An 18,221-nucleotide genomic window follows, 5' to 3' on the forward strand; every position below is an offset into this window, starting at 1 on the left:
ATCAGACGGTTGAGGCCTTGTTAAGGGCCTGTTCATTGTCCGAGATAAATTTGTGGTAAATTAAAAAGAGTCACTGCACAAAATGTGTGTGGACACATTGGGTTGAAAGAGTCATCTCAGTCTTTCTCTCATGTCTGAATCAAACATTGAGTTGTGGTCTGGACGCAAGTCAATCAGATGAGATGATAAACTGAGGTCCTTTGTGCAGCAAGCACTTAACTCTAATAAAAGAATCCACAACAACACAAGGGTTATCCTTGGCAAAGTTCTGTAGAAAAACCCACTTTGATAGTAAAACAAATAAAGTTGCAGCAGAAAAGAGGGTGGTGCTCTCATTGTAGCAACACGATCTCCATGGGGAGAGCAGCCTGAATTTCACACATAGAAATCTATCAGTAGTTATATATTAAATACAATGAAGAGTAAAGAAGTCAAATCCAGAGTAAAAGAAGTCAGATGTTTGTGCCTACGTGTAATTGAAAAAGATGTGAGTGTGTAACTGTGAATGCGTGACTGTGAATGTGACTCTGTGTCAGTGTGTGTTGTGTGCGCGCGCGCGCGCGCGGGCGTGTGTGTGTGTGTGTGTGTGTGTGAGAGAGAGAGAGAGAGAGAGTATGCCTTGTATGTATGTATGATTTGAAGAGAGTCCGAATCTAACTAGCTTTGTCTATCTGTTTGTCTGTCTCTCTTCACCTGCACATTGTCCGGAATACATGCACAGAGAGAGAGAGGGAGATACTATGACACAACAAGATATAGTGTTGACTCTAGTGATATGTGCGACAGTGTGTGTGTGTGTGTGTGTGTGAAGTAATGTGATTGAGCTGAGAGAGAGGGATATTTCGTTTTGAAAGATTATGTTGTTATATCCTCTAACTCTCTCTGTGTCTCTCTGTCTGTCTCTCTTCAGTCCCCCCTCCCCCCGTCTTTCTGCTCTCTCCCCGCGTCTCGCTTTCTCACCGAATCTCTTCTCCTCTTTATCCTCCGCCAGCCTGTGCGCTGAGTTCTCACTAGTTATGTGGCTGTAGCGCACACTTCGTCTACATCGTTTTTCTGAGTAAAAAGAAAAATATTTGGCTCCTTTTAGTTCAGTCATGGCCGATGAATGCATGACTGAGGTGGGTGCAACTTGGCAGACTGAAGAGGTCTAGCTCGCAAATAGGTGACTAAAGTGAAATTAAACAACAACAACAACAACCCCCCCCCCCCCCACACACACACACACTTATTTATCAAGTCATATGAAGTTACGTAAAATGTCACTGAATGGCTGGTCTGTCCAGAGTGCTATTTATTTTGATCAATTAGTTAATGAATCCACTTATTTTTCTAGTTATTTATCTACCTATCTGTTTATTCATCTATTCATTTGTCTATGTGTTATTCATTAATTTATCGTGTTTTGTTGGAATGGGTCTGTCACGTATAATGTTGCAACTTTTTGCAACTGTGGACTTGGCTGGATTTTCGTTTTGTTTCATCACTTCCGTTTTGTATCAAATCACCAGCCGGTACTCGTCTGGCACAGAACCCGATTTGGTAGTTTCGACGTGTGTTCGCTTCACAGGATGGCCGTTTCGGTGTCTGTTAGTCAACAGAAGCCTGCAGTCGGTAATGTTTTTAGTTTTATTCTTGAACTGGCGAATGTTAATTTCTATTAACTATTCATATTCTTAAAAAACGTAAATGGCTCGACAGCAGACAGATTGAGGAACCCACGTGAGAAAAGAGACGATTCACGAGCATTGAATCACACATATTTTTTGAGCGGAAATGATTTGTTGAAATCCGTCGCTGTATCCTCGGCATAACCCTGTCTTGACTGTTGCATACATTGTAAAATATCATTAAAGCTTGTGGTTGTGCCCAGACAATGTTTGTGTTATTTTACAGCACATATGTTTTGAAATACTTTTTGTATGTGTGAGTTGTAAAGAACAGCTAACGCACCTGCTTCTTCTTCCCCTCTCCCTTACTACCGCCCATGCAACTTTCAGTTTCATTCCTGCGTTGAGTTTGGTTGCTTGATCTTGTCAGTCTGTGCATAGACACTAGAACTGAGATAGTGTATGGTCTGTGGAAGTGGACTGGGTAATTTTTTGTTAATTGCTACATCATACTGCAGTATACATTATTTACATAACACCATAGTCGTTTTTTACCATATAAAAATAGACCGGAAAAGGACTGAAAGACATCCACAGACACAAACAACATTCACAAAAACACATGCACACTGTCATCCCCTCCCCATCTCTCTCTCTCTCTCTCTCTCTCTCTCTCTCTCTCACACACACACACACACAGAGACAGGGAGATGCACTGAGACATATAGATGCCCACCCATGTGTATATTTGTAAACAGAAGTATGTGTGTATTCATTAGTGAATCTACACTTACCTGATTTTTAGAATGCAATATGATTCTTTTCAGCTGCTGCACTGACTGCAGAGTTTTTGAAATGCAGTGGCCATGGTGTCACCTGGTCCTTTGGGCAAGACAATGCATTACCTGTGGACAGGTGGGTTATGTCACAAGTACATGGGAAAAGTTACCTAATCTCACACCTTTCCATCCCATCTGAAGAAAAATTGTACTTGTTTATGCCACAGTTTAGGTTGTTGCATGCCAATTTTTTTTCCTAAGTTATGTGAATATATATGTACACACGCTGACACAGACACAGATTTACACAAACACACACACACACACACAGAGTGTATAAGTCTCAGCAGAATTATGTTAAGAATTCTTACTTACTGTTTTATCTACAGTTTACTGAGGTGGTTAAGTTAAATTAAAAAGTTATTGTGACAATTTTGAGTGACTGTGTGTAACTACATATGTAATGTATATGTGTGCATGTATATTCATGTTTAAAAAAGTGAATTAATGCTGTTATAGGTTTAAAGGAAGATTAAGACTATTTAATTTGTTATTATTTTTTGGCATAGAATTTGTTTCATTTGGTTTCAGGTAACTGTCCAGGTAGCATTTAGCGAAAATCAAAAGAAGAAAAGTTATTCCTCTAACAGTTGAAGACCATAATTGTTTATCTGCATTTTAGTGAGAGAATCATCCATTTCTTGTAAGTATGCAATGCACTCCCCTAAGACACCAGTGCATCAATGTCAGCTAAGGATGCTGACTGATAAAATTGAGTGGCATCAGCATCATTGCATAATGACTGATGAAATTTAACAGAGGAATTGCATACACTGCACAATAAGAACTTTTCCAAAAGTTAGGCTTGTGGAGTGTTCACCTGTAAGAAATTAACATTGTTTCACTTTGTTGGAAGAAACTGAGCTGTGGCGTATGATTAAGTAAAATATTAAGTCATAGGTAATGAGAAAGTCATTTTCAAAAGTGTTGTTTTTCTTCCTTGAATTCTTTTAGAAGCTTTTTGGTTAAAAAAAAATGTTTAAGAGGTATTTTAATTTTTCTTGGCTTTCAAACAGTGCAGAAGGTTGTTAGAATTTAACAGAAAATGTTTGGAAATCTTTTCATCTGAATGAAACATATTTAGGGCTGGAGATTTTTAGTTACCTTAAAAGTTCAGTTATTGTACTGAAATTATTTACACACTGCAAAATCCAAGGGAATTCTGTAAAACTGTTTCTTCTTTTATTTGAAAGTGCTCAGTTATTGTCTTCAGAGATACAGTCTTCTCGTCGTCTGCCTCCATGAGCCGGTACCTAGCAAGGTCTTTCCCAGCAGCCAAGCTTCAGGGGGAAACCATTCTTGAAAAGACAGAGGTATCCACCATTGCTTTGTACTGTTGTTGTCTTGAGTAAAGGTCAGAGTTACAGGACACAGCATCTGTCTTTCTGTGCACTGTTTTTCATTGTGTATTCATTTATCATTGAGAAATCAGTTAAACATTAACAAAGAAAAAAATTGTTGTTCTGGTGTCTCACCTTACTGAAGCAGGTACGCAGTGAGAGTGCATATATATTTAACCCTCAAAGTGCTGGATATAATAAAAACATACATACAGAAATCATGCTTAAAACAAAGGGATAGTTTGCCTCCGCTACCTGTGCTCTGATTTGGGGCATTTGTATGCTTATCAGTAAGAATAAATAAGTAAACCTATACATTTTTGGAAAGTAGAGTGAATGAAGAATCAGATAAAAGTAAGAAAAAGGCTGTACCTTGTAAGTAGTTTGAGATATTCCACAGGATATAAACAACAAATTTTGCACACTTGTTTTCCAAAAACGTCAACCACAATGTTTATAGGTATTTTCACATCTTTTACAGAGTCAAAATCTCAAAATTGGCATTAAACTGTGCAGAAAATGTTCTGACTGCAGAATCATGATATGAATATAACTGAAACAATGAAATTATAAGCATTGTATTATTTGTTTGAGACACGCCCACCGACACCACGCACGCGCACATCTACAATACTTTATGCAGTCACAGGCAAAAACAGAAATAAATGTTTTCTTTTAGCTCATGTTGCTTTCAAAAGCAGCAAGAATGCTTTAAATCAAAATAATTTCCAGTTTTCTAGCTTGATTTGGTCAAGAAATCGCAATAGACCCATGCCTAACCCACTTTACCACCCCTCTCCACCCCCACCCCCCAGTTTTTGTGGCTGGAGACACAAAACTGAATGAACAACAAGCAAGCCAGCATGCCCAAGTGTCAAAATAACAAAGCCGTTTTCACCAGAATCCCTGTCAGCAAATGAATCATCACTAGTGACAAGGTCACTCATTTCCTGAGCTTTGTCAACTTCAGTGTCACTCATTGTTTACAAAAAATACGAAGATCTGGACTTATAAACTCGGTCAAAGTTTGTGCAAACACAAGCAGGGAGGCAGTAACACCAGAACGAGGCAGTTTTACGAAGGCTGCCGAGCATAGCCGTACGATGTCGGACCTTATGTAAACAGAGCCACGATCGTGGCCCATCGCACTTTACCGGGAAAGCCATGATCGTGGCTCATCGCGCTCTCCGGGTTAAAACTTACACAGAATGCAGGATTTTTTCCACCAAAGAAACTTGCATGTGCACAGACACACACACATAAACTCAGATGCACAAGGCGTGTATACACATTCACATGCACATATTTGTCCTTGTGATGTACATGTAGAACAATTTTAGTGTTTCTTTTTGGGAACATATGCAGCATTTTTCTAAATTTGTACAAGTGTGTAATCTCGATTGGAAAGGGATATTATGAAGGGGGACATTCCTTTGAAAATGTAAAACTGCCCTTAGTGGTGTTTATAAAATGTCTCTCAGTTACTCTGAAGGCAGTGGCACAAAGATTTGAATTAAAAGTAAATATGGATAAAACAAATATCATTGGTTTTCAAAAGGGTGGTTACTTAGCACCAAGTGAAAAATGGTTTTATGGTAGGTCTGAAATTTCTGTAGTAAATGCATATAAATATTTTGGTATTTATTTTTCAACAAAACTCAGCTTTACCTTTGCATGTCAAGATCTTGGGAATAGAGGAAAATGGGCAGTTGTTGATATACTAAGTTTATTAAATAACTTTGAAAATAGCTCAGCAGAATTATTCTTTAAGTTGTTTGATGCACAGGTCCAGCCTACAGTGCAAAAGAGGGCTGAGATTTGGGCTTTTGAATCATGAAGTTAAAATAGAGAAGCAACATTTGTTTGCCAATAATGATTTTTATGTGTTGATCGACAAACCCCAAAAGGTCTGGTTTATGGTGAATTGGGAAGATACCCGATATATCTTAATTCATATATTAAATGTATCAAGTATTTATTAAAACTTGTACAAATGTATGAACATATGACTCCCTGCTCAAGCTTATAAGATATTGTATGATTTAGATAATAGAGGGAAAATCACTTGGGCAACAAATATTTGAAAGTGTCTGTGTTGCTATGGTTTTTCATTTGTTTGGTTAAATCAAGGGGTTGGATGTGTTGAAAGTTTCTTAGTTTGTTTTAGACAACGATTGATAGATTGTAGGTGGCAAGAATGGAATAGTCATATTGAAAATAGTGATAGATTTTTGTACAGACTACTGAAAATGAATAATTTAACAGAACAGTATATTGTAATGAATATGAATAAGTCTATGAGATGTATGCTAACTAAGTTTAGAATTGATGTTTCTGATATGGCTGTGCGTAGTCAAAGGTACAAAAAAAGAGAAAAGTACACATGTCCGATGTGCAGATCCAAGAGAGAGGATGAAGTTCATTTCATTTTTTGCTGTCCGGCATTGGATGGTCTTAGATTCATCCCTTCAAAGTATTACAGCAGACCAACCTTTTTCAGACTAACATTATTAATGTCTTGCAGAAATGAATCTGTCATCAAGAACTTTGCGGTTTTTCTGTATAAGTCGTTTCAGAGAAGAACCACTATGAGCTGATAACACAGTATTGTTCAAAGATGTGTATATACAATATTCAAGAATAACATGTACAATATTTTTGTGCACATCATTTTCTAAAATTTTTTTCCTATTTATGTATACCCCCTTCAAATGGGGCCATGGCCTTTCTTGGATATCCTTATTGTTATCATTATTGTTATCGTTATTCAAAGGCAGTGTTTGAAAAAAGTAGTGCAGTAGGTCATATGGCAGTGTTGTTCGTTAAATGTCACTCAATGACTCAGATAGTAGTATTGTTTATAAAATATTGCACAGTTACTCTGATGGTAGTGTCATTTGTAAAATGTCGTGCAGTATCTGGTGGCAGTGATGTTAGTAAAATGTGCAGAAACTCTGATGGTAGCGATCTTAGTAAAATATGCAGTATCTCAAATGGCAGCATTGTCAATAAAATGTCATGCATTAACTCTGATTGCAGTGTTGTTTTAAAGATTAACAGTAAATGATGATAGTGTTGTTGGTAAAATGCACAGCGACTGACGTCAGTGTTATGTCTCTTTTTTGTCCCAGGTGGACCACTGGCTGAACTTTGCCTATGGTCAGCTGTCATGTGCATCAGAGTTCAGCACAGCCCTGGACTACCTGGACAAGGTGCTGAAGCCTGCCACTTACCTGGTGGGCCACGCCTTGACACTGGCTGACCTGGCTGTCTGGGAAGCCCTGCATGGTCAGTGTGGAGTGTTAAAGAAAGACTGAGTCACAGTCATTGTCACTGTATTGTCTGGTCTTGTCTGGTGTCTTGTGTCATGTGCCTTGTCTTGTCTTGTCATGTCTTGTATTGTGTTGTATAGCATTGCATTGCATTTCATTGGAGTGTGGTATATTGGAGTGAAGTTTATTGTTGTGTATTGTACCATATTGTATTGTACTGTGCTGTACTGAATTGTACCATATTGTACAGTTCTGTATTACACTGTATGAAATGGACTCTAACCCATGGGAGCATTACCACTAGGCCAGAACTCCACATCTCACAGGATCTGGATCATAGCTCACACACAGGTATGTTCACATGGTGCCGGTGTTGGACAGTTCATGCTTTGGTGGAATTCCTCTGATGATAGAATGGTGGTTGTGTCCATGGGTTGAGTCCATTATACAGACTCTTAGTTTTACTTCCACTCCACTAGACCTTTAGTGGTGGTCTGGGTGCTGCTCTTTTGGATAAGACAATACACTGATGACCTATGTACAGCATGCACCTAGCGTGCTTAAACGAACCATTGAAATTATGAAATTGTCCCTGGTGAAATTCTGTAGAAAATTCAACTTTAATAGTAAAACAAAAATGCATGCAGATAAAAACAACAACAGAAATCAAAGGGTGGCACTGCACTTTGGCGACACGGTCTCCACGGGGAGAGTGACTTGAACTTCACACAGTGACATCAGTTATGATAAAAATTTAATAAAAATGAAATAAAATGATGATATGCACAATGTGTGCAGGCAGCAGCCAGTGGCAGAGGACGGTGAAGAACGGCGCCCCTCAGAACGTGGAGCGATACTACAGGTTCCTGTGCACCCAGCCCCCCTTCTCCACCCTCCTGCCCCACCTGTCCCAGGTGGTGGTCAAGGACGCCAAGAGAGGAGAGTCTACGGTGAGCTGCTGACCTTGTGGCATAGTTCATGGTGTTGTCACATGTAGTGTGTGGGGTAGGCGGGGGATGAGGGCGGGGGATGGTAGGGCGTTGGACTTCTGATCCGGTGTTCATCAGTGAAATCATGTTCGAAGTCTTGTTCTGAAGTGTTGTGTCCTTGGGGGGAAAGGTGCTTTACTCCAATTTTCCTCACTCCAGGAAGGTGGCAGAATGGTTAAGGTGCGTATCTGCCAATTCAGTGCCCATGAGGGTCTTCAAATCCTGGTCTCACCCTTTCTCCTAAGTTTGACTGGAAAATCAAACTGAGCATGTAGTCATTAGAATGAGACAATAAACCATGCATCAGAAGTGCCATCATTCACCGAGACCCATGAAAGCATTCAGTGAGTTATGTCAACACAAACATGTCTCACTTTGTTTTCAGCTGAAGAGTTTTCAGAAGAATGAGTCGGGGTTATACAGTAAATTCTCACTGATAGGATTTTCATGTTGCAGTATGTAGGGGCTGATAAAGTGTTTACAGAACCATCCTGATGTTTTTGTGACAGGTATACAATCCTAGGGTTGGCTCTCATGGCCTGACCAGTTTGATTAATTGATATAGACACTTACCGTAAAGTTCGGTCTATTGAGCGCACTAATATATAATCTGCACTGACTAAATTTTAAAGAAAATTGAACTTCATACACACATAAGCCGCACTTATTACTGATACTGGAACACATACCGATACTACGGAAAAGCTGTCAATATTGTAGGTTATGAAATAAACACAAGCGGAAACAACACAAAGTAAAGCAAGCGAAAATACTGCTAGTACCACCAAAAAAAAAAAAAAAAAAACCCAAAAAACAAACAAAAAAACAAACAAACAAGATCCATAATTTAGGGATAGTTACATTTATTCAGTGTTGTCCTGCTCACTGAATCCGCTGAAATCTTTGTCTTCAGTGTCCGAGTTGAAGAGAACCAGCACAGCTTCCTCCGCCATCTTGTCACTGACTTCAGCCTCACTTTCACTTGATGAACATGAATGTAAGGTGGAGGTCGCTGCTGTTTCATCGCTTGCACTGTCGTCTGCTGCAGCACACAGTCTAGCCTTACGAAATCCATTGATAATGGTGGACTGCTTTACTTTTCCCCATGCTGTCAGGATCCAGTGTCAGGATCAGCAAAGCTTGCTTGTCATAAACGGCCAGTTTTGGTGAAGGACTTTCCACCACTTGTCATCCAGGTTTCCCACTCGACATGTTAAAATCCTCAAATAAGGCGCATCATTGTATAAGCTGCAGAGGTTGAAGCTGGGAGAAAAAGTTGTGGCTTATAGACCGAACTTTACGGTACATTGCGCATGTCCTCGGTCAAAGACCAAGCTCATAGTACTTACAAACACATGAGTCATTTGCACAACAGGTTGCCTACCTGGGTAGAGCCAACTGACAGCTTCCTTTAGGAGTTCATCATTTGTTTGTTGGGTTGGTGTGTAGTTCAGGCACCTGCTTCTCCAGCTCCTCTTTGTTTTTTTTAAAATTTCCTTTTTAAGCAGATGTAGTATAGAGAATATGGATCAGTCACCTTGAAACTGAAGCTGAACTGGAACTGTGTGTCAGGTGAAGAAAGAGGAAGGGAAGTTTGTGGAGCTGCCAGGAGCAGAGATTGGCAAAGTGGTCACACGCTTTCCTCCTGAGGCCAGCGGGTAAGACAAGACTTTTTTTTGCACATTTACAGGGCTCACAAAAAGTTACAGACCATGTCATGGACCATGTCATAAAAGCAGGCATGTTTCCATGAAAGGTTCAAACACCAAGTTATGGTTTGAGTTAAGCATGTTGCATGTGGTGTACTGCTGACCTGCCGTTAAATACACTGACAGCTATTTCAGGCATGCATGCACCAAGAATAGCTTGAAAAATGTTTGCAAAATTGATTGTTCATCAAAAAACAACAACAGCACATTAAATATTCAGTGGTTTGTAAAAGACAGCTGTATAAAAGAAAAAAGATGTACATGCACTAAAAAGCACCTCTGGTTATGAGTGGTGCTCCATACATTGGCTGCACACACCACTGTTTGCCAGAAATTCAGCATCATTTCACCATGTCCCCAAGAAGAAAATTGCAAGTTAAACAAATGGTCCTTAACTTTTTGTGAACCCTGAATAATTTATCTCTACCTGATACCATGTGTTTATAAATCATGTGGATAATCTGCTGTTTTTTGCTCTTCGTTTATTTGAACATGGGCACACACACATACATGCAAACATCCAGTCTCTGACATTCATTCTTTCATTTAGTGATCTGTTTTGGTTTTGGTATCCATTTTATTTGCATTTGCTACAAAGCATTTATCAATAAAACAATGATGCATGAATGATTTATTTTTACATTTATTTCTGTGGCAGGTATCTCCATATTGGTCATGCCAAAGCTGCTCTTTTGAATGCATACTACCGAGACGAGTTCAAGGGCACACTCATCATGCGCTTTGATGATACCAACCCCGCCAAGGAGAATGCTGAATTCGAAAAGGTAGAGGAAATGTCAGATTTCATTAACTCACATGCACTTGCATGCACATACATTTATAATGAAAGTTTATTTCAGTCTAGTTTCGGTTTATTGTGTTTCTACATTTACACAATATAGTTTTTTCTCTACCATATAAAATTATGCCATGCCATGCCATACTATGCCATTCCATTCCCAATATGCTCAACAAGGCTAAACTACTCTAAAACTGAAAAAAAAAAAAACCCTGCAAAACTCACCACTTCAGTATCAGACACTGCAGTACAACACTACAACAAAGCACAGTTTTAGCGCTGTACACTACACAAGGTTACATCTTAAGCTGCTCAACGTTTACACAGTGCTTACCTTTTCAGCACAAAACACTGTGGAAGAACATGAGCGCACAGCACAAATTTAGCCCAGTACACTACACAAAACCACACTGCATTAAATTTCACAACTGTGCCATGAGACCTTGCATCAGTGCAGAAATAATGGGACACAACACCACAGCACAGCTTTCACCCTCTGTGTGTGTTCATGCATGTGTGTGTGTGTGTGTGTGTTTGGGTGCATGCATGCATGCAATACAATATAATACAATGAAAAACAGTACAGTAGACTGCATCTTTATTAACTCTTTCACCCCCATAGGTGACCTTAGTCGACTAGACAGTGCACTGCCATAAATGACTTTAGTCAACATCGAGGGGTCATGTTAAAAGGATTGTTTTTCACAATGTAACAAAGCTTGATGGCTGCAGTCAATTTCCTGCCAATAAGACAATGACCAACCTTTGTCTCCTGACCCAGTTTGAAATGACACGGACTGAAGCCTGTGACTGAGAGCATAGGATCTAAAATATTTGGCGCGCTGCAGAGTGTTTTTCACACAAAGTTGGCAGTGAAAGAGTTAATACGATTGGAAACTGTTACTGCAGGTGATTCTGGAAGATGTGGCCATGCTGGGTGTCCGCTATGACAAGCTGACCCACACGTCTGACCACTTTGACACACTGCTGGACAAGTGTGAGCAGCTGATCCGTGAGGGGAAGCTTTACTGCGACGACACTGACCCCGAGACCATGAAGAAAGAGAGGGAGGAACGCAAAGAATCCAAGAACAGGAACAACAGTATGTGGGATTGGGAGGGGAGTGCAGAGCGATGTGTGCGGGTGTGGAGGGTTTGTTGGTGTGGGAGGGTTTGGTGTGTGAGAGGTGGGGGGAAGGGAGGGTAAGGGGGAGGGGGAGTTATGAGTTTACATATGGAATATGTTTTGTGTATAAGAATTTATTCGTTTGCATTTGTGTTTGTGTGTGTGTGTGTTTGCATGCGTGTGTGTGTGTGTTCTAGACAAGGTAACAGTAAGTAAAGACAAAAGAAAGGAACAATAAATAAAGAGAAAATATTTTGTTCTTGAACTGTAAGTGGCACTCAGCTTCACACCATGGACACCTAATACTCCCTGTGGGCTGACGCACAGGTGAATGAAAATTACAAGGGAACTTCTTAAAACCTCTGTTATTTACTCAAGCGTACATGCCTGTAGCACTTAAGACAAATGGACAAGCACAGAGGATCGTACCACAAGGCTTAAAAACTCAGACAAGTAGAATTGCACAGAAGAACTTATTTTGATACTTGAAAATTTGTGTTACACAAATACACACACATATCACACTCAGAACAAGTGGAGAAGTTCACATGAACATAGAAAAGCACAGAGGAACTTCTCAAAACTTTTGTTACACAAAACATGTATGCATCACACTCGAGGAAAATTGCGGTGGGATTGATCTTGAGACTTCCTTCACTCAAGTACACACACCCACACCTGTCATTGTGCTGTGTGTGTGATTAATGCAGGTGTGAAGAAAAATCTGTCAATCTGGGAAATGAATTTAGACAGGTGATAGTCCCCTTGAGCTGTCAAAGCTCAAGTGAAAAGAACGGAGAAACGTTTCTAAAAAGATCTGTCACACAAGCATGCACGTGTATCACACTCAAGACATGTTGAGCAGTACATTGAAGTCTCAATGTCTTACACAAGCACACACATGCACATACCTGTCAATGCGCTGTGTGTGTGACGAATCCAGGTGTGGAGAAAAACCTGTCAATCTGGGAGGAGATGAAGAAGGGCACAGCGGAGGGACAGAGGTACTGTGTGCGTGGCAAGATCGACATGAACTCCAACGTGGGCTGCATGCGAGACCCCACCTTCTTCCGCTGCAAGCCAGAGACGCACGTCCGCACTGGAAACAAATACAAGTAAGCTGGTCTGTTTTCAAGACATCCAGTTAGGCGCCGTGGCAGAGTGGATTAGCTGTTGATCCAGTGTTCACCAGTGTTTCATGTTTCAGCAGGGTATTGTGTATGTCATTGGGGAAAAGCACTTTACTCTGAATTTCCTCGCCCATAGTGTAAACTGGTACCTTACTTTGGTTTGGGAAGGTCAGAAATAGTGGAAGGAGAGGACTGGGCCCTGCCATCCAACGTCAAGCCCTAGACACAGTGGGTATAAATTCACTTCCCTGATGGCAGAAAAAGGCAGTGGGACCTTTAAACCTTTAACTTCGTTTTTTTCTGCAGAAGGGAGAGGGTTGGGGGGAGACTATAGCGAGGTGAGAGAGGGAATTAATTCTTGTGGAGATATAAGAGGGGAAACGTAATCGACACTTACTGGAGGTTCCAAGCGAGTCCAGAAATTGCCCAACTTTTGTTTGGCCTTATTTTTTTGGTGACTTTAAGATCTATAGTCTGGAAATTCTATTGCCAGCTTTTTTAATTTTTTTATTTAAAGCTGTATTTTCCATCTTTCTGTGTTATCAGTTGAAAGAATCCTTGTAAGTGCTTCAGACTTAAGATGTGAGAAAATGCTTGTACGTGTCACAAATGTAAATAATGAAAAAAAAAATTCAACACATAAAAAAAGACTTGATATTTAACAGACTTAGTGTTTGTCTCATGTATGGATTATGTTGTGTATCATCATCATCATGGTTGTCTCTTGGGAACCAAGGATGAAGTGTTGTACCATCATTGATGGAATTGTTGTTGGACATGCATATGGCTTCGTAGCCCAAAGTCTGAAGCATGCATATCTATCTTGAGCAGCTGCAAGTTGCTGATTGAGGTTACCCACATGTCATTGCAGTTTTTGTCAGGGCAACAGCTGAAGCTGCCAAGGCTGAGGGTGTTATGTGGCTAACGGTGTTGTGTGTGTGGTGTTACAGGATGTACACACAATGGTATGTTTGTGCTGTTACAGGGTGTACATATAATGATGTGTTGTGTGTGGTGTTACAGGGTGCACATATAATGGTGTGTTGTGTGTGGTGTTACAGGGTGTACATATAATGATTTTGTGTGTGGTGTTACAGGGTATACATATAATGATGTGTTGTGTGTGGTGTTACAGGGTATACATATAATGATGTGTTGTGTGTGGTGTTACAGGGTGTACATATAATGATGTGTTGTGTGTGGTGTTACAGGGTATACATATAATGATGTGTTGTGTGTGGTGTTACAGGGTGTACATATAATGATGTGTTGTGTGTGGTGTTACAGGGTGTACATATAATGATTTTGTGTGTGTGTTGTTACAGGGTGTACATATAGTGATTTTGTGTGTGGTGTTACTGGGTATACATATAATGATTTTGTGTGTGTTGTTACAGGGTGTACATATAGTGATTTTGTGTGTGTTGTTACAGGGTGTACATATAGTGATTTTGTGTGTGTTGTTACAGGGTGTACATATGATTTTGTGTGTGGTGTTACAGGGTTTACATATAATGATGTTGTGTGTGTTGTTCCAGGGTGTACATATGATGATGTGTGTGGTGTTATAGGGTGTACATATAATGATGTGTGTGTTGTTCCAGGGTGTACATATAATGATATGTGTGTTGTTCCAGGGTGTACATATAATGATGTTGTGTGTGGTGTTACAGGGTGTACATATAATGTTATTGTGTATGGTGTTACAGGGTGTAATATAATGATGTTGTGTGTGGTGTTCCAGGGTGTACATATACTGATGTTGTGTGTGGTGTTACAGGGTGTACATATAATGTTATTGTGTATGGTGTTACAGGGTGTAATATAATGTTGTGTGTGGTGTTACAGGGTGTACATATAATGATGTGTTGTGTGGTGTTACAGGGTGTACACATGATGTTGTCTGTGGTGTTACAATGTGTACATATATTGGTGTGTTGTGTGTAATTGTAACAGGGTGTATATATTTAATGATGTGTTGTGTGTGTTACAGGGTGTACCCCACCTACGACTTTGCCTGCCCCATTGTGGACAGCATTGAGGAGGTGACTCACGCTCTGAGGACCACTGAGTACCATGACCGTGACATCCAGTACTACTGGGTTCTGGATGCTTTGAGTGAGTGTATCTCTTCTCTCTCCATGTATGGTCTGTGTATACTTTGGGCAGGGAAAAATTCCAGACAACACCATCCTGGGGAGAGCTGGAATCCCCAGCATGTACACCCTGCTGAAACACACGTGTTGGCTCGGTCATGGAGTGCAAATGGTCATCGGCCAGATCCCCAAGAATCTGTGAGGAGAACTGGCACAGGGAAACGTCCCACAGGCACACCCCAACTGTGTTATTAAGACGTTTGCAAGAGAGATCAGAAGGCCTTGAACATCAAACAGAACACCGGGGAAGCTGCAGCCTCAGAACGATCAACTTGGAGACCGGCAGTACAGAAAGGCCTCTCCAAGTTTGAAGAGATGCTTGTCCAGTGTTTCAAGGCAAAGAGACTGAGGAAAAATGCCCAAAGCCAGACCAACCGACCAGCGTCAGACTTCACCTGTGCACAGTTTGGGAGGGACTGTCACTCCTGTCACTGTATGTCACTACCCAGAGCACAACACCATAGTCTTCAGAGATGGACAGATGGCTGTCTGCATCTGCTGCTGCTCTTAGGGCATCAGCCTGTGTCTGCCTGTTGATTCAGTGGCTAGACTGGTGGTGTGGAAAAAGGAATTGATGGCTATTGGGTGCAGGGGACTTAGGGGGTAGGAATCCAAATGAAGATGTTCTTTTTTCTACTTGTTCGTTAGAAGAATGAAGATGAAGCATGAAAACTATACAGTGGTGCAGCTTGACAGTTTGAAGAAGGGGAGGAGATGGGATGCAACTGACAGGATGGGAATTCTTGTGAATGCTGACACATCACAGACTTGTACAGAAGCACACACACGCTACACACAGGCAGACACAGGCATACAGAGACACAATCACACTCACACACACACTATCACACCCACACAAACATAAACATGCGTACGCACACACTCACACAAACACACACCATTCAGTTTTCAGTGCAAATTGATATTTTCAGACTTGTAGTGAAAAGGGGGTGTTAGCCCATTCATTCTCACAATCCCAGGCTTTTGTGTGATTGCTTTCTCGTGAAGTCAGATGTGTGAGAGAGCATAGGGTTGCAAGGAAGCATGTGTTAACAGGAGGTCTTTGTTTCAGTGCATTGAATGGAACAGTCAGAATCTTTTTTGTCACAACAGGAGGTCTTTGTTTCAGCGCATTGAATTGAACAGCCAGAATCTTTTTTGTCACACTAATCAGTCCTCTGTAACTGTTACAGACATGAGGAAGCCGTACATCTACGAGTACAGTCGACTGAACCTGCAGAACACAGTGCTGTCCAAGCGAAAGCTGACCTGGTTTGTCAATGAAGGACTGGTCGATGGCTGGTGAGTTGGCTGGTCAGAGTTCACTGGTTAGGTTAAAGGTTACAGGTCCCATAGCCACGGGGCCAATGAATTCAGATCCACTGTGTCCAGGGCTCAGCACAGGAAGGTGGGACCCAACCCTCTCCTTTCTTCCCTTTCAGCCGTCCCCATCCAAAGTCAGGTCCCCGTGAACAGTTGGGTGAGGTGAGGAAATTCGGAGTTCAGTGCCTTTCCAAAGGACACTATGCCAGGCTGAGACAGGTCTTGAAACCTGATCACTGTTGAAGATTGGCGTAGAAGTCCAATGCCTAAAATAAATCATTAAGTAATGTATTTGTTTCTGATCAGTAATCCAAAATCTAGACACATGCACACACCCATGCACACACATTCTCTCTATGAATTTTTATGTTATAAAGATAAGAACTAAAAGGTAGGCTAAAAATAAAAGCAATGGAAAAAAATATAAAGAAAAAATACCATCCCACTCCCTGAAAAATTCTCCTTCAATCCACCATTTCTGTGAATTTGGAAAAGCAAAAAGATTTGAAGACAACTGAGAAATGCTAAAACAGAATGTCAGGTTTTACCCCCCAGACCTTGCATTCACCGTTATAATCCTGATATTGTTTGGAACATTGGTTCATACACACATTTAATTCATTCAAGTACAGTGCAAGAGTACACTTAAAAGCTTCTGCATGTTGTGTTCAGTGTTTTATTGCTGTATTTTATTGACCTTTAATTAATTAAATTTAATTCATTCAAAGTCAGTACAGTGCAGCAGTAAAACATTGAACACAACATGCAGCAGCTTATAAAGTATGCTCTTGTAGTATGTGCACAGAATTGGCTGTAACCAAGAAACAGTTGGAACCTTGTTTTCATATCGGTGGCAGTTTTTCATTGAGGAGTTTTGTTGCAGGGATGACGCTCGCTTTCCAACAGTGCGTGGTGTGCTGCGTCGTGGTATGACTGTGGAGGGACTGAAGCAGTTCATTGTCACTCAGGTCAGCTGCTGCGCGCGCACGTGTGTGTGTGTGTGTGTGTGTGTGCGTGCGTGCATGTGTGCGTGTGCGTGCATGCTCGTGTGTGCGCGTGCATGCTTGTGTGTGTGTGTGTGTGTGGAGGGCCTGAAGCAGTTCATTGTCCCTGATGTCATCTGCTGAAGTGTGTGTGTGTGTGCGTGTGCGTGCGTGTGTGCGTGTGCGTGCGTGTATGAGTTATTGCATGCAAGCATGCATGCGTGGAAGGTGGATGAGTTGTGTCATATCTGTTTGTGTAACCTGATTTGTTTAATTATTTTTTCAATTACAGTTAATGTGTTTTTGTACATGTAAAATACTTAGAGCTCTATTGGAGAAAAGTCATTGAATAAGTGTTGATTATTATTATTATTAGTAAGAAGGAATGGAATGTTGAATGTGTAAACATTTGTTTGCAGGGCTCATCTCGCTCTGTGGTAATGATGGAATGGGACAAGATCTGGGCAGTGAACAGGAAGGTCAGTGGTGAAAGTGTGTGTGTGTGTGTGGAAACAGATGTGTGCATGACTATGTGTTAGTTGTGAATGCATTTGTGTGTGTGTGTGTGTATGTCTGGTGGGGGTTGTCAGTAGTGAAAACGTTTGTGTGTTTGTATTGTCTTCAATTTAATGTTTTTCCGCTTAAATGGTTATTAGACATGTTTTTACAGATGCGCGCGCGTGTGTGTGTGTGCGTTTGCGCACCAGTATTTAAAGCATTTAAGTATATATATTTTTTAATGTGCATGTGTTAAGTTTATACAGATTTGTTTTTGTGCATTTTTAGTGAAAGCTTTTGTGTATGTATGTGTGTTATGTGTCTATCAGTGTTTGTGTTTGTACATCAATACTGAGACCATTTGTCTGTGTTTGTGTGTACACAAATTTTGTGTTTTTTTGTACAGTGTATCAGAAGGATTTTTTAGTATGTGTAGTCTTTAGTTTAACGT

General features: G+C 40.6%; 1 protein-coding gene across 2 annotated transcripts in view; it reads left to right on the forward strand.

Annotated features, from left to right (window-relative positions):
* Nucleotides 1-1,499: 1,499 nt before the first annotated feature.
* LOC143281064 (bifunctional glutamate/proline--tRNA ligase-like) overlaps nt 1,500-18,221 on the forward strand; it is a 65,676-nt gene continuing 48,954 nt past the window's right edge. For both annotated transcript variants that reach the window (XM_076585984.1, XM_076585985.1), the window contains exons 1-13: nt 1,500-1,611; nt 2,435-2,522; nt 3,660-3,759; nt 6,918-7,074; nt 7,857-8,008; nt 9,620-9,705; nt 10,415-10,541; nt 11,465-11,657; nt 12,624-12,795; nt 14,804-14,928; nt 16,160-16,268; nt 17,173-17,257; nt 17,692-17,751. In XM_076585984.1, the coding sequence (XP_076442099.1) occupies nt 1,569-1,611; nt 2,435-2,522; nt 3,660-3,759; nt 6,918-7,074; nt 7,857-8,008; nt 9,620-9,705; nt 10,415-10,541; nt 11,465-11,657; nt 12,624-12,795; nt 14,804-14,928; nt 16,160-16,268; nt 17,173-17,257; nt 17,692-17,751 (1,497 nt within the window). In that variant the 5' untranslated portion in view covers nt 1,500-1,568. The remainder of the gene's footprint in view (nt 1,612-2,434; nt 2,523-3,659; nt 3,760-6,917; nt 7,075-7,856; nt 8,009-9,619; nt 9,706-10,414; nt 10,542-11,464; nt 11,658-12,623; nt 12,796-14,803; nt 14,929-16,159; nt 16,269-17,172; nt 17,258-17,691; nt 17,752-18,221) is intronic.

Source organism: Babylonia areolata, chromosome 4, assembly GCF_041734735.1.
Source record: "Babylonia areolata isolate BAREFJ2019XMU chromosome 4, ASM4173473v1, whole genome shotgun sequence".
In the NCBI taxonomy this organism is placed as follows: domain Eukaryota; kingdom Metazoa; phylum Mollusca; class Gastropoda; order Neogastropoda; family Buccinidae; genus Babylonia; species Babylonia areolata.